This window comes from Cebidichthys violaceus, unplaced genomic scaffold (assembly GCF_023349555.1).
Source record: "Cebidichthys violaceus isolate CVI_PGR_0920_01 unplaced genomic scaffold, fCebVio1.0.p SCAF_25, whole genome shotgun sequence".
NCBI lineage: Eukaryota > Metazoa > Chordata > Actinopteri > Perciformes > Stichaeidae > Cebidichthys > Cebidichthys violaceus.
The window spans coordinates 1,156,088-1,173,423 of NW_027176428.1; the positions used below are offsets into that span (position 1 = coordinate 1,156,088).

At 44.0% G+C, this 17,336-nt stretch overlaps 1 protein-coding gene across 2 annotated transcripts in view; it reads left to right on the forward strand.

Annotated features, from left to right (window-relative positions):
- cdh4 (cadherin 4, type 1, R-cadherin (retinal)) overlaps positions 1–17,336 on the forward strand; it is a 178,819-nt gene that overhangs the window by 141,992 nt on the left and 19,491 nt on the right. For both annotated transcript variants that reach the window (XM_068720325.1, XM_068720326.1), the window contains exons 8-9: positions 7,978–8,150; positions 16,505–16,642. In XM_068720325.1, coding sequence (XP_068576426.1) covers positions 7,978–8,150; positions 16,505–16,642 — 311 coding nt within the window. The remainder of the gene's footprint in view (positions 1–7,977; positions 8,151–16,504; positions 16,643–17,336) is intronic.

A 17,336-nucleotide genomic window follows, 5' to 3' on the forward strand; every position in this document is an offset into this window, starting at 1 on the left:
TTCTCTCCCTCCCTCCTTCTCTCTCTCTCCCTCTCTCTCCCTCTGTCTCTCTCTCTCTCCATCTTTCTCCCTCCCTCTCTCTCTCTCTCTCTCTCTCTCTCTCGCTCCCTCTCACTGGGTGAGTCAGGAGGAGAGAGCGACTTTGAATGGTGTGTTTACAAACAGCAACCAGCGATGCTGCAGAGCACTTTTAACAGACACTTGTGGGGATTTGAGCATAGACTTTGTTACATATACAAGGGTATCATGTTTGCGCCTCTCAGATTCAGGATTACCGAATATACCAACTCAACAACAAAGCTCACATTGTGACTAAAGAAGAAGCGAACAGGAAGTGCCGCTTCATTTTATTATACAAGGACAATATGAGCTCAAACTGCACTTTTTGTTCAGCTCTGACTAGAGAATGGAGTCATAATGGAAGCCATAACATACCTATAAACACAAGCCTGCAATCATCTCCAATTGTTACACTTCAAAATGTATAATGTAACAACTGAAGGGAACACAGAAAATGCAATAATCCATTCAAAGCTGTTTTTATTGTATTGGTTTGAAATACTAAGAATTGCTGAAAGACAATGTTTGAAATGACAACCTCTTTTTGCTTAATGATCTGGTTCACGTCCTCTACTTCAGTAAGTTTGACCAATCAGATGCCCTTTTTTTTTCTCCAATCTTCAGAGGGCCCTTGAGAAAACCCTAACGCTTCAATCCTACTCACGGTGTCCTTGACTAAACTTGGACTTGTATGCCCGACCGACATTCTGACGTGTGAATTCGCCGTGACTCTTGAAGTTTTCGTGTCGGTTCAAACCGGGGCGGGTTCATGAGATATTTGTGTCACAGTATCTTGGCTGGATGCATCATTATCAGATTCTGCAGAGCATGGAGAGATGTAGACCCTCGCTCGGAATCCGGGAACAGAGCTGCGGTCAGTGCGAAGCCGGAGACGAGAGCAGAATGAGCAAGTAGCTTTCATGTCTCGACTGGAAGAACTCTTGTTCTAACAATCAGACCCCGAGGACCCATGTTTGTCTTCACAGCGTTCAGATATTGTTCTGTTGCAAAGTTTAATCTCAGGGGAATTTGTAAACAATATAGGAAAGCATGTTGTGCGTGTACGTGTGTGTGTGTGTGTGTGTGTGTGTGTATGAGCAAGTATGGGATTGACTATGTGTGTGTGTGTGTGTGTGTGTGTGTGTGTGTGTGTGTGTGTGTGTGTGTGTGTGTAAACTCTGGTTACTCCTCAGTGGAGCGTGAGTCTATGTACAGAGCTCCTAATTAGCGAGGGCAACCACACATTCCAAAAGCTACTTTCTTCGTTTTTTCACTCTGATAATCTCTGTTTAGTTTCAAATGAGAGCCTGCGACGACAAAAAGTCTTTGAGTTAGATTTTGTTTTGAACGGAAGGTAATCTGTGATACCAATTAACCAAAAAAAAATATGTTACACTGTGTACAGTATAATTACGCTGCTCTTCATTAAGCAATCACTGCCAAGAAACATTTGATTGTGCATCGCACAATGTCAGGTGTTGAGAGTTGTGTCAGAGAAGCTTAATGTGTGCCAAGCTTCCTTTGCTAAGTCATTTGGTCTCTGAATTGATGAATTTTAATTAGGAAAATAGGCCGCAACGCCGTGTTGGCCTAATTGCCTGTTTAGCCGAAGAAAACAGGAAGGACTGCGATTCATCTTCGGTGTTGGTTTAAGGAGACATTTTATACTTTTCTGGCCCATTTAAGCCTTTAATGTATCCTCCGCCAGTTAAATCGTTTACTCACTAATAATGAAGTTCCGCACAGCTTTGCTGAAGTTGTTTTTTTTTTGTACCCAGCAGCACCGCAGATAGAGAGCGGGTTACCCATGTCTTTTTTAATACAACGTTTGTGATCGGATGCACCAGATTAGAACTCAGTTGTGTCCACATACGTGTGTCCACACTTCAGATAATGATCCAATATATTTCGTGATCAAAGCAGTGGCTGGAAAACGGTGGATAAACACATTTAATTTCTTCTAAAGTCTTCACAATAAAAGTACCTCGTTATTTTTGGGCTGCTTATGCTGCGTTCGTACTCGTCATTTCAATGGAAACTGACAAACTGACGGCGGACACCCGTCGATGTGTTTTTGTTTCGTCCTGCTCCGTTCTATCTTTTAAAAAACGCCGTTAGCCAGTTCCTCAGTACTATTTAACTGCATAACTACATCCACGAGCGCGTGTGCAACATTTCAACGCTGACTCATTAACAATGCAGCTGGCCACACTGGACCATTTTGTTGTTTTTGTCGCTTGTAATGTGAACATAGCATTACTCTTCCTCCCTGCTGGATCAGTAGACTTGTTTTATTGAAAAATAGTTGCCAACAAACCTTAATTAATTCAGTGATTAATTCAGTTCTTCACATTAAAAGTCTCCCAAATGCATAACAAACATTAATTGATATCAATTTTGACTTTGACTAAACTTTTTTGGACGCACCTTTCTTTACACAGCAGAAACTCTTGTTACATAGACTCATAAAACCTATGGCAACAACAATAAATATTACGACTAAATAAAAGAACTATCTGAACTTGAACGGAGAGGAATGTGAGGCACTCCGAAGCACAAACAGTACTTATCTGTGCCTCAGATTCTCTGGATTCATCACATTTTTCTCTCTTTCAGTCTTTACCTTTCAATGTCCTGAAGAGCACATTAGCTGCTGTTCTATTTATTTATTTATTTTACACTTATTCACTATTTTGATCCACTACAACGCCTGAGCTTCACAGATCCCCGGTGTGCATCAATCAGTCTGTGGACTCAAAAGACAGCCATGGAAATTCCTGAGGTGTTACTCCAGGTGACACTCTCTCTTTCCCTCCTGCCTACAGGTGGTGTTTTGAAACCTATCACAGCGTTGCAGCTGACAGGTGCTGCTCGGGGCGCGGTGTCCAGCGATGCTGCTGGAATATCTCAATTCTCTGTCTCCCACTGCCCACAGCGGGTTCAAACAGTGGGGAAACATCAAAGAATATTCATATTAATGATTCACAACAAAATACAGTTACAGTCACAAACAGTATGACAGCCATGCACTGCTTGTGCCCATCAGGACACGGCGCAATTAATACTTTTTAAAAAATCACGGTAATATGAGATGCAATAGTTGATTGAGTTGTCATAAAACTTGTGCCATGAAATGTATTTAAAGGCTATTTTACCCAAATCTAAAAACCGACCTGCAATTAAAAACCCATTTTCTCACTTACCTCTTGATTCTGTGAAGACAAACTTCTCAACAGAAGGAAAGAAAAAGGAAATTATCTGCATGATAAGGCACTAAGTGTAAACGCTTTAAACTTAAGAACATTTCCTGATGGCATGCAGCCGATGCTAATGCTCCATTATCCCAATAAGAGCTCTGTTGAAGTCATATTTGTCGGCACTGTCTCAGCAGAGAGATGTTTATATCTATATAGAATCATTTCAAATGTTTAACGTTTTGAAAATGTGTGGAACAGCAACCCTTTATTATGGATAGTTGTTCGATAAAAAGCCTTGGGCCCCTATTTTTCTTTTCCTAAATGCCAAGCAGAGGAGGGGATATGTGCAAAGCCGCAGCGGTATCACATTCTGTATCTACAGACCCCGATATCAAAGGTTCTCCAAAGCATTACAACTCATCTTCACATCTAGCGCCGTGTAAAAACCATCAAAGAAGGGAGACCTACAGGGAACCGCCCTTATCGCCGTCACCAGATGTTACGTAGTGAGAGATCCGATCAAGCCGTCAGCCAGGATCAATCTGAAACGGCTTCATTTGTTACTTTCTTTCCTCCGGGCCCCTGCTCAGCACCGCGTGAACCTGTGACTGATGGAATTTAATTTGTGCAGGTAATCAAATGTAACAAAACAGTGCATGACAAAATGAGCTATCGGAGCACATTCACCTCTTGTTAATGAGGAATAAATGGGATTCAATATTAAACTAGGATTATCCTGAGAAACCTGATAAACCTGTTAAATGTGTGCAAATAGGTTGAGTATCATCAAAAGAAAACATCTGTAGCTCAAGAGCTACACGGTACACACACATACATTGAAGAAAAAAAATATATTAAACTGATCTGAATCTGATCTGATCTGAATCTCTGTAAAATCCTCTGGACTGATACGTGAGAGGATCCCTGCGTTGTGTTTAGTGGCCTCGGATAAAGATATGCTGACACGGCGCGACTTCCTCAGAAAGCCCTCGCGTTCTGATGCTGCAGTGTACTCAGAACATCTGCCCCGTGACGCTCTGTCCTTCTCCTTCCCTCCCCCCTTCTCCCCTAATCTGACAGCAAGTTGTTCCCTTTTAACGAGCGTCTTCCTCAAAAAGGCCTCCCTAAATGAGAGTGCAAGATCAAAACCAGCCGCTGAGTGCCTTCTCTCACAGTCGATTTGCCCTCCAAATGGGGGGACAGGTGCGCTGCGTCTCTCTCTCTCTCTCTCTCTCTCTCTCTCTCTCTCTCTCTCTCTCTCTCTGCTGAAGAGTTTGCTAACAGTTGCAGAGAGGTTTAAGAGACTTTCCCTCTCCGTCTTGCCTAGGGGGGGTAATTAGGGATCGGCACAGGAGGGAAAAATGTAGTGATGGAGGCGAGCGGAGGTGAAAAAGCACAACGATATTTCAATCAGTATTGAGCCTGGACTTTGTGAGCAGGTGTGTCTCACTGTGCTCCTTATTGTTCATCCGCAGTGTCAATCCAGACCATTTTTAATGACGCCGAGCGTCAGCGGTTACCGCTGTCACTTCGGTTACCGCTGTCACTTCGGTTACCGCTGTCGCTTAGATATTAAAAACTGTCTCTGTGTCAGTTCCCTTTTTTTTTTGTTCACACGCAAGCAATGCAGAACAGATAATTAATTGTACCTGTTAATGGCATTGTCTTTGCCAGAACCACAAAAGGCAAATGTTTTCTCAGGATAAGTAGTTCTACCTAGTGCAGTGCCTCCTTAAAGAACCAAAGAAATACAAACAGTACTGCTCATCTTTTGTACAGATGATTCAACCAGGATCATTTTAGGCCCGTCCGAGCTTTGGAAGTGCTCCAGCCTCCAATCAGCTACCATTGTCCATGCGGACAATGAACAGTAACTGCAACTGGAAAACCCTCGACATCCGAAACAACTCCTCCCATGTAGTTGCTCTATTGCCTTTCTGTGTGACAGACTGGAGTCCTCTGCAGGTTCGGCTGTTTGCCCTCCACACTGGCTCAGGCGCCAGCCTGCATGAGGGTAAACAGGTAGCGATGCTCCTCAGGCACGGCTATCATGCGGTAATGGTGAATAGTGAGCATTTGATCTGGCCTTTGCATCGATTTACAAATGCTGCCTTTTTCTGACCTCATTTTTTTTTTAAACGGTTTGAATGGTTTTACTCTGTCTTCGTGTTGTCGGAGAGTAGAGGGCTCAGTTAGAGGCCCTTGTGTGAACACTATATGTCCCCTTCATCACTTCCCCCAAGATTCACCGGGTTTCAACCTTTTCTCTCACCTCCCTTTCCTCTCAACCTCTACCTCGCCTTCTTGCTCTCTATCCACTGTACGGTGGCCTCTTTTTCAACCTCTATCTTCCCTCCACTGATGAGAGTTATTATCCTCTTACACCGTCCATCCCCTGCCCTCTCTGCCCCTTACTTCCCTTTGTACTTTTGCTTTTAGTGGTCTTTATAAACCCTCACCTCTATTCTCGCCTTCACTTTCTTTTTCTGCTCTGCAATTTCCTCCTCTGCTTCCTATCTTTACATCTGTGTGTATTACCCTGTTACTGCTGTCTATCTCTATCCATCTTCCTCTTTTTTTTTCTCCTCTCTTCCCTGTAATTGGGAGGCAGATGTTGACTCTGGCTGACTAATGTTTCCGCAGCAGATAGACCTCACCGGTGATCTCAAGTCACGTGAGCAAAATGGCCGACAATATGCGCGCCTGCCACCAGTTAAATTTTCAGCTCCAGCGATTTTGGCGGAAAAGCAATTAGGATTTGGAATTAGTGTTCAAATTAAAGAGGAATTAAACCGGCTCAGAGATTAACCCTTTCAGGCATGGCCGCCCCTCTTTGGATGTAAAAGCGCACCATCATCATATCACTGAATCCTCCTCGTTGAAGTGAAAGGTAGCAGCACTGACATGTGATTCAACATCACGTCCTCTTCCTCCCTACGGGACTAGAAAGGCTGATTATATATATATTGACGCTGTCCTCGGTGGAATAGCCGTAATTGTTTTTCTTCTTCTTCTTCCTTGGACTCTTTTCATTGCTGGAAAAAAAAAGTGACAAATCCTTCTTAGAAACTTAATGACGTTTGAAATAGAATTCGAGGCAACAATTATCCTGTCCATACAGGCTGTCACAGGAATGATGGTGCCATCTAGACCCAATTATGAGAATGGAGACACCTGTAACTGCTCAGACCCAGAAGGGACAGCCGAATCTGCCACCAGTCCGGCAGCTCTGCTGGCTCGGCTGAGACGTTACATTTATGAGGCAAAACTTACTTCTGCTGTACACTGAAGCATTCAAGCTTTGTTTTTGTTTTTTTGTGACTTATTTTAATTGCTTTTGATGTGATAATTGTGACATTGTTGGTTTAGTGCTTGCTCAACATGACACCTACCACCCACCGTCGTGCCCACTGCGGTAACCAGAGTGCTCATGCATTAGCTGCTGAGATGCTTTTTCGTGCTCACTTACATGAAAACAGTGGTATGTTTTAAAAAATGTTATCAAAATTACAACATGTAGGTGTTATAATTACCACCCTCTCCTTTTCTCTCTTTCCCCGTCGGCTTTTTATGCTACAGCAGCTCCTATGTCCTTGTCTCCCTCTTTTATAAGTTTTTCTCTCCTTACACTGTCTTCTCATTTAAGCATGTTAGTGCTCCAGCCATCTCTTCTCTCTGCTGTCCCCCTCCTGCAAGCTGACAGTATTTTTTTGGGCTCCAGCAGCAGCAGCAGCAGCCGCCTGTAAATAGCTGCCTGATGGAAAGTGACATTTTCACAGAACCCTTTGAGAGAGGCGAGGTGATCTCTCCTCTTTCCAGCACAAAGTGCTCCTAATTGCCTGGTCGCATTTGTGAGCCCAGCTGACAAACTCGTGCAAATCAATAATTCTGCTCGGGGAAGATGTGGGGCCACGGGGCCCCTCGCACTGATACGTAATGTGAAGACACACACACACACACACACACACGTGCATATGCATACAGATGCACACATATACCTGTAAGTAAACGCAGACAAACATACACTCTTTACCCACGCAGGCTCTCACACACACACACACACACACACACACACACACACACACACACACACACACACACGCTCTCCGCCTCGCCACTGCCGTGCTGTCTGTCCTCAATGGCAGTGTTTATCCGTGATTCTAAGACAAATAGGGAGAGAGCATCGGAGCATTAAGGGCAGCCACGGTGCCGCTGAAGGCTGAAATAATGGATGGTGGAAATTGCAGAAGACCCAGCGCTGCTCATTACTAAATGGACTCTGCAGAGGTGGAAACTTTGCCGCACCAGCTTTCTATATACAGATGACAGAACAGCACAGCCTGAAAAACGGGGCTTGTTTAACAGCTTTTGTTTTGTTTGTGTTTTTGTGCTCTCACTCTAAAAGATGCTTTGCCAAAGAACAGAGAATGTCACAGCAATTAGCAAAGTCTGATTGACTTGAGTTTTCTCTGAGCCTTCTTCCTTCTCTTTGATATTCTTTAAATGTATTAAACGGGAGACCTTCATTGTGCCATTCATATTTAAAAAATGTGTGTGAGCAAAGGGACCTTGAAAAGCACATCTTTGTATTTTAATGAATGCCGCAACATGTTTTTTTCCCGTCTTGCTTTCGACCCAACTTGACCCTCTCCAGTGCCGTCATCTACTTTTCAGATTGTTCTATCTGAGTCTCCCCAGCTAACTAGCTTTCTCTCCACAGGCTCGTCTGTGATGCAGGTGACAGCCACCGACTCGGACGACTCCACCACAGCTAACGGCATGGTGCGCTACCGCATCCTGTCACAGACGCCCCACAGTCCCATCCCCAACATGTTCACCATCAACAGCGAGACCGGAGACATAGTGACGGTGGCAGCCGGCCTGGACAGAGAGGTCAGTGTCAGCGTTGTGTCCTCGTTACTCTCACCGCTCATTTGTGTCCACCTAGCCATGAAATGCAAGTCAGTGACTTGATGTTGTGCTATTATTCTCTTGGCCTTCAACGGTTTGTATGTTACATTCAGGGGTTAATGTAGAGAACCAGACAGACCAGAGCAGATTCTTTTTAACCTTTGAACAGAGAGAGGCAAGCTGTTCCCCCTGTCTTTACACTAAAGTAAAATATGTATCCTGGCTCACGCTTCAGATTTGTATCAATCTGACTCATGGTAAGAAATGGAATAAGCATGTTTTCCATAAATGTAGAACTATTTATTTACCCACCCAGCCACCAAGATGCCCATAGTCACTCTATTTTGGACTTACTTCTCCCCGATGTGCCCCCTGCTAAAGAAAGAACCGTATTATTTTACACAGCATTTTTGGAGGGACAAAATCCCACATCATTTGCTCACACACGCACACAAAACACAGCTGGGTTGTGATTCACAGCTGCTTGTGTCTCCATGAAAACATCAAGTCAATCAAATGCAGGTCGGCCACAATACAGGTGAGTTGTCATGATTAATGCTTGGTTTAAATGTCTTTATTTGGAGAGTTATTCTGACCATTTTGACTGTTGTTAAACCCCAACATGTCTGATTATAAGTTAATTATGAATCCCTACGCATTTACCATCAGCTTTTTCCGGATGCACAATGCTATTAAATAGCAACCTGTAAAAATCCAGTGCTTCCTGCCTCACAAATCCCAATTTCATCCCTGGATGTCACCAAACCTTAAAAAAAAAGTCAGGATTACTTTCAGCAGCTTTCGCCCTTTCAAAAAATGTCAAATAAAACAAACCAAGCACCAAATTAATTAATTTGTTCCAGTCGTTTTTGTAGGAATATAAACGGCAGGCTAATATCTCGTGGTTTTTTTCTCAGTGCGTAGAGCAGGGCGGATATAATGGCCACGCAAATCCAGCACCGCTCTGCTGACAAGGTTGCGGGAGCTTTCTCTTCACTGCCGTCTTTTGTCTCATCCACTGATGATGTGTTGCTTTCTGTGGTTGTTCACCAGCCCACACACCACCACAACACACATTGTATCTGCTCCATCTTCCATCTTAATCTGCTAATGAGGAAGGTCACGCTGGGTCGATTTTTGTTTATCCCGAGATGCATCAGGTGACTGTTGGCCGTATAGTGTTTCATGGCAGATTGTTCATCCTGCAGCCTTTCTCTCACACACATACACGCAAAACCTTCTCTTATGTCTCTCTGCGGTGCAAGGTAAAAAAAAAGAAATTGGCAAATACAGGAAAACTTTCAAATTCATATGCCGCCATTATGAGGATAATCTCATCCTCGTAATTTAGTTGGCTGATTTTACGACCGACATTAAAGCAGCGTTGAGTGTGTCTCATAATGTTTATATTCTGAGAAGTCCCGCTGGTCCCTCTCGACACTAAACCCGGCCAGGCAACACTTTTGAAATTAAAATTGGATTTTACCAACAGTAAGATGGAGCGTGTTTGGAAAATAATTACGGTTAAAATCTCAAGAACAAAAACAGGTTTCGATAACAGAAGAGTACAATACTGTACATCAATGCTGCTCGTTCTTTATTCCAATGTTTCACGGAGCTGGCATGGCATGATAGCGTCGTACATTTGTGGGACAACATAAATGAGTCAAGTGAGTGCGAGCCAGTTCTGTGTCCCTGTTTCCAGCTTGGCCCTGGCGGCAGCAGTATAGCAGCTGATGTGAGCGAGAGAAAGCTCATTAATCTGGACACATCAAGCCAGGCTCAGTCCCACCTGCCTCTGATCCTCCCACTAAAACTGGGACACACCTGGGAGTTCACCCACCTGCTGTCAAGGTCATCATCGCAAACACGCAAACGTGCTCAGACACATGGGCACGTGTTGGCATACGCTATACTCCAATGCAGCTCTGTTTGTTGTTTAGAAGCTGTGAGTTTCACACAGAGTGAGGTGTAGCAGCAGATATGATGAATTAGATCCAAAGGTGTCAAGCTGGATCCATGCAACCAGAGTCGCGTATACACACGCTGCTACACGACAACATGAATGTGCATTCTCGCCGTATGGACACTGAATACCTTTATTAACACCTTTGCTGCATAAACATGATGTTCCACATCTTCTCTCCCATCTCTTTCTTTCACACTTTAGCTCATCCTCGTCCACCATGCCGGTGTCTAATTACAATATTCATGTGCTAATTAAGGGGTGAGGCAGGTTCTCTCGTGTTGAGGAGACCAGGGGGTACATGGAGGTTAGCCTGGTATCACTTACCTCTGACACCGCTGAATACCAATTATTCTCCATCACTCACCGCCCGCAAACCCCTCTCCTCTCCTGACCTCAAATGCTTCCACTGTGTTCCTGCCCACAAGCTAACAAGCCGGGCTAAGGCGAATACATGTGTGTTTGACTCTATCCATCCTACAGTATAAAATGGTTATTTGTATGTCGGTTTATGGTTTGATTTTGTGATGTGCTGCATTTAAAAGGTTTGGGTAACAATTTAAGTTGCAGTAGGTGAAGGTTTAGGTTAGAGTTTATACAGTTTATAGGACTGGGACAATATGCTTATCTAACAATTCAATGCTGTCACAATACTTTTTTATTTAGTAATTATTTATTTTAAAGGACACAGGTAGCATGCATTTAGCATAAATGTCAGTTCATGGGTACATTACAGTTGTAGTGCTGGTGGATTTGACCACGTAGATGTGAGTGAAGGCTGGTTTGACCGTAGTCGAGGCATCATATTGGACGTATTAACGTTACTGCAAAATGATAACGCTCCCTGTCCATGACAGAGTTTGCATGCAGCTTTGCTTTACAGAACACAGCTCTTTCTTTTTGTTGCTGCTGAACTGACTGATGAGTCACCAACTGAATTTCGTTGTATCTTCTTACGATGACAATAAACATCCTTTATCCTTTATCTTTCTGACAATGTGTGGAACCCAAAGTGTTTCCATACTTTACTGTATGTGTAGTGTTCACCATAGTTGGGATTTAAAACGTGAGGGTGCAGGGCATATCCCCGCAGATCTCGGACCGTCCGCCGCTTTTTGCTGTCTCGCTTCAGCTTCTTGAAACGCATAACATCACGTTTCTCATAGATTACAACTACAAAAGCAGTAACTTACCCCTGCATACACTAAAAGAAAGCAGTTGATTGAATCGATTAAGGCATTAAAAAATCTTTTGCAAAGTGAATCGTCTTTTTTCTTCCACCCCTACAGTTTTATGTACAGTATATATGCCGTACCAAAAATAGAGTCGTCTATCAGTCTACCGTGAGAATACATTTTTAATGAAGTTCGAGTCTGCTGCAGCAGGTAGCAGAGCGGGAGATGTCAGGGTGCCACAGCTGGCGTGGATGTTCTCCCTTTGTGCCCTCTCTCCATGGCTGCGATTCTACTGGCAGGCAGAGCTGTTGTCTTTCATTACCCCAGGCTGTCTCAATCTCCCATGAGCCCTGGATTGGAACGGTCTGGCGTGGCGTGGTGGGGCCCAGCGCCAGGCCGTCCACCGGACCGATGCCAGCTCTAGGTTGGACTGTCTGGCTGATGATTAGGACATCGCCTGGACTGCCTCAAGGACATGAGTGCCCACAGCCTGGCTCTATTAGGATCTGCAGAGCCCCACTGGATACAAGCGGACGTCAGGCATCCTAAATGGGTCTGGGATTTTATTGTCTCAGAGACCCTGAGTTATGTTAACGCCTCGCCTTGCACCAAAGCTCCAGGAGCCAGACAGCAGAGCCATCGGAAGATTGTGAGCGGGTTACTGAATGGAGAATATTGATGCGTGCAGGTGGATGTTGACTGCTTGTTGCCCACATTCAATCAAGAAAACATCCACTCAATATCCACCTCATTATGTGCGCCGAAGAAGTATTGAATTAGACCTTGTTTCGTCTTTGGAAAACATGAATTGTTGCACTTATGCCCTTCTAGTTTCAAACCATGTTTCTCTGCACTCTCTTGTAGATTCTATTTTGGTCTGGGCTTAGGTCAACAGCTCTCGGATAAATATTCACCACCAAAGCAAAATCTTAACAGATATTTGCAAATCCATTCTTTTGTCTGTTCTTTTCCCATGGATAATCCCTCGATGACTTCTCGACACCAGCCTATTCTTTAAAGGGCTTTGTCTCATTTGTTTACAATAGAATTCCCCCAATACGTCCACAAATGTTGGACCCCATAAGGACCCTTTGGGAAATATTTTTCATTGTATCAGCACAAGACATGCTTAAAATCTTGCAGTCTACCTATAAGACCAATACCAGGCTATCTCAAATCCATGTCAATGTTTTCCTTTTCATGTGATAAATGTCAGCATTTCCCTTCAGATCGTATACACATATTTTGGCTTTGTCCATCCTGCAGTACTGGACAGAAATTGAAAGACTATTTTAGATATTAGCAGAGAGGCAGTTGCGCCAAACCTGTTTACAGGTTTATTCACGATCTCTCCCATTCCATCTCTTTCTGTATGTAGACAGCATAGCTTTCAGACTGAAATATCTCGACTAGACTATCTTAACTATACTGGTCGTACTGTCATCAAATGTTGTACAGATATGGTCCCCGCAAGCTGAATGCTAATGACTTTGGTGATACACTGACATTCCCTCTAGCAGTTCAGATTGTGTACTCATGCTATGAAATATCTCTCTATTTAAAGAATTGGCACACCATTTGCTATAAACATGAATGGTCCCCAGACATGTTCCTAATTACATTAGTGATAACCCCAGATAATACCCTACTTCTAGCACCACCATGAGGTTGACGTTTGTTGTTTGTAGTGAAATGTCTTAGCAATTATTGGATGGATTGCCCTTAATTGTAATAACTTTGTTGATCCACTCACAGTTCTCCAACAATGCATCAGCCTTTAAATTTCCATTTACTTCGGTTTATGACCAAAATACCTGCCAAATTACTGACATTTCCATCAGTCCTATGTGTTTAGTGCTAATAAGCAAATGTTAGCATGCTAACATGTAAAACTAAGATAGTGATTGTGTTAGACATTAAACCTGCAGCATGTTAGCATTGCCATTGTTAGCAGTAGGACAATTAACTAAATGTCTTGCCCTGTCTGCGTGTTTTATTCTTGCAGCTTTATTCATATATGACTCACCGCCTTTGTTTATCTAGTATGTGAGTCTGAGCTGTTTGCGTAAATGTGGAGGCGTATCTAATCAAGTGGATTCTGAGTTTGTATCTCAGATTTACAGTACCTACGTATCTGAGTGACTGTCTCTATAATGGGATTCAGAGGTTCTTGTTCTCTTCAAACCAGCTCGAAGCTGTTTTTGTCCTCAACTCAAGCTGAGAGACATCCCTGAAGAGAGGGGTGGATGATGAAGATGGTGACAAAACAGACTTCTCTGCATATTTTTGGGACTAACAGGGAAAAGAAGTGAAATTAGAAAATATTTGTGTAGACGTGAACTCAACTTTACATTTTTTCAATGGCAACTTGTATGTGTAACTGAACTGAATTTAAAATCAGACGAAGTGGAGTTGAATACCATCAAACTGAGTACATTTAATAGAAGCAAACTGAACTGAACTGAAACTGTAGTGGGGGTCGCTGACACTGTGGGTCACTGAGGTAGAGAAAGAGTGTAGTCAGACGAAGGAAGGGAGCTGGTCTCCACAGTTTTTCGCCACCAGCACTGGGCCATTTGAGGCAGATTGTAAGTGACAAGCTAATGACTGTGGCCACTCGGAGCCTGGCAGGCCGGAACTCAATCTTCAAACGACACAAGTAAGAGCAAGTCTCTTACTCTCTGAGTGGTCCTTTACGGCACGCCAAGTGGAAATGCACACTCAGCTCAGGTATAATTAATTCACCGCTGTATGTGCTTCGGCAGAAAACCACTCCTCTCCATTTTCTTGTTCGACACCGCCTTACATGTTCAGACCATTATTTCCCTTACTTTCGTCTTTGTTCGTCTCACTAAAGAACAAGTCCATTTGCTTCCCAACCATGAGCAGCCAGGTTTTTCCAGCGGTCCTGTGTGCTGCTTGGCTTGACTTGTCGGCAGGGAGCTAACATTGATAGCCTTAAGCCATTTTCCTATTTTTTTCTTCAGTCTCCTGGTTGGTGGACAACCTCATTTGTTCTCGCATTGGGTTTTTATAGATGGTGAAGCTCTGTGTACAGGTGTTTCTGTGGTCTCTCACGGCTCTCAGCTTCCACAGATTAAGTCCGTGAGGCTCAAGGCCTTTGGGGGAGTCTGGGCTGTTGCCGTTGGTCGTGATGCAAGGGGCTTTATTTCCTGCCAGCGCTGGACTCCGATCTAACAGAGAGATTTTCTGTTCAGCACTTCTGTAGGACTCATTAGAGAGCCCTTTATTGGCTTGTTCGGGCAGATACTTTTGGACAGCAGAGTGTGCTTGGCTCTGTGTGTGTGTGTGCGCTCGGTGCGCTCGTGCACGTGGTTACCCTGTGTAAGAGTGTCCCACCTGTTCCCACTCACTGGAGCGTCAGCGGATGTGTATGTGTGCACTAGAAGGGCCATAAACTCACAACTGCTCTCAGATGAGTGATATAACCCTGCAGGAGAGCGCGCGTCAGCCACATCTCATACTGTGTGAGAGCTCCACCTGCTGGCTCAGCTCCCGTCACTTTTCCCTCACCTGACCAAAGGAAAAGGCGTCCATCAAAGCTCGAGCCTATTAGCCTTCTACAGCCATCTGGTGCTTTCTCTAGATTGATGTATGTGACGGGATCTAAACGAGTCTGCCGAGAGTCACATTCATCGGAGGCTCTATTTACTGATGCGCTCTATGAGGGGAGATGGTATTGATATTTCATTACGAGTCTAATAAAGGGCAGCCAGTATTGAGTTTTCATTAATAGGGCTGGTTTGGTGCAGATTAACATGTCTGCGCTGCTCATAATGACTTGGAGAGATGCTAAATGACTCCGGCTGGGTGTTTTAACTGGCCTCAATGGTTTGACTGATCTAACAATCAACTGCATCCGTCACGACCGAGAAAACAGTGAGAGTGAGAAAGGAGATATGGAGATACGCAGAGACTGGCAGAGAGACAGACAGATAGAGAACAGACAGGCGGAGAACACTGAGCAACCAAGATGAAATCAAAAAGATAGCAAGAGATCAAAAGAGGTGCAGAATGTGAGTTAACAAAGAGAACAGAATAAACCAGAGGATGGGGGGGGAAAAAAGCCACGACTCAAAGAAATAAGAAAAGCAAAGCAATAACTCCCCAATCTATTTCTACAAGACCTCTGTCTTGGATGGTTCTGGTTCCTCCAGGCAGTCTCTGACATCAGTGCCACTGGCTGTCAAGTCGTTAACAAGTGCGACCCACCGGGTGAATATCTCGAAAGTAGCCTCACAACAAACAAACATTTGACCATCGATCCGACGCATTGTGGATGCTCAACAATGCAGCAGGTCCTGTGCGCCGAACGCTGGCCTGTCCTTGACGTCTACTCTCGCTCCCCCTCTGCGCTGTGACACAATGGAGGTTGTGGATGGATTAATGGGAAGAGAAGAGACCACAAAGCACACAGGCTTATACTGTCAGGGTGGAAACACTCACACACACACACACACACACACACACACACACACACACACACACACACAGGGTCTTCCTTCCAGTGGTGAGTCTGGGGACAGACTGAACTTTCAGCACCATGGACAGTGCCACAATGTTGGGATGTGGATGCACTGTCTCTCTGCCTCTTTGTTTTGTGGCTGTGTCTAAGCTAAGCCTAATGTTTGATGGTGTATCTTGTAATGGCACTGTAATATAACAGCGTGTGCTGCAGTACACTCTGGGGGCGACTCCCCCTCACTGTAACTGGACTAAATAAGGCCCATTCACCTTCTGGTATTATCTGCAGCACTGTGGTGCATCTTAAAGTGGCAGCGCCTCCATTAAAATGAGTGATGATCCTGGTCTGTTCCCACAGCGGAAAGCCAAGACTTTTAGGCAATAATGGATGGGCCTTTTACCTACACGGTGCTCCCTCCCTGCAACTTTGTGTATGTTCGTGTGTGTGTGTGTGTGTGTGTGTGTGTGTGTGTGTGTGATGTCTATCTGTTATTGAGGAAAATAAGGTTCCCAACAGACTGCAGTTGTTCTGCTGTTCCAGTGATTGAGTAGAATGAAGGGACGATGTGTATGCATGGCTGCTTTTCATTCATGCATTCACGTATTCAGTAATTCATATGACATATGTCATTGTCACGCGGCAAACATATTTATTTGCCGCAGCATTTGATATATCAATCCTTGGGTGTGTTTTCTGCTTCTTTTTACAGAAAGTGTCCCAGTATACCATCATTGTCCAGGCCACTGACATGGAGGGCAACTTGAACTTTGGCTTGTCCAACACAGCCACGGCGCTCATCAGCATTACCGACATCAACGACAATCCCCCAGAACTGACAGTCAGAACGGTGAGTCCCAGACAGCAGTTTCTTCCCGGTTCACTCGTTTGGTGTCGTAACCATATATTCAACAGCCCCTTATTCAACATTAGAGAGTGGCTGTATTTTCATCATCTTGTTGTTTGCTATAAATATATTATTTACAGTATATTTGGGGAGGATATTGCAGGGGGTTAAGGGGTCAGAATGAAATATTAGATTCAGCCACCCTCCCCACCCCAATCTTCTTTCGGTTCTGTGCTAGTAGCGTTGTAAACAACAGATGATATTTGGGAACATTCTACAGCAAGCCTGCACCTTTCGAATGGTTTTACATCCCACATCCATCGGCCATCAGTGACTGGGAGGACGACATATGAAAATGGACTGAAATCACACATGAGGACATTTGTAACTACTTTGTAGTGTCTCCGCTATGAGGAACTACAAAAGTACCGAGGCTAATCAGTGCATGCCGGTCAAAGTCTAATCTGATAGCTATTTAGCTATCGTCAAATTGGTGTTTTTTGGGTTAATGTGTTATCATTTTTTCATACCCCATGGTTAAACATGCAGTGTGGCCCTGTGTCCACCTTTTCTGACATTAAGAGTAATTACAAACATATTGTCAACATGTGCTGGTCTCTCACAGCCAGCAGCTCTTCACAGCTCTCAAAACGTTGGCGTAAATTTCAAAAAAATAGGCATTATTTGAATTAAATGA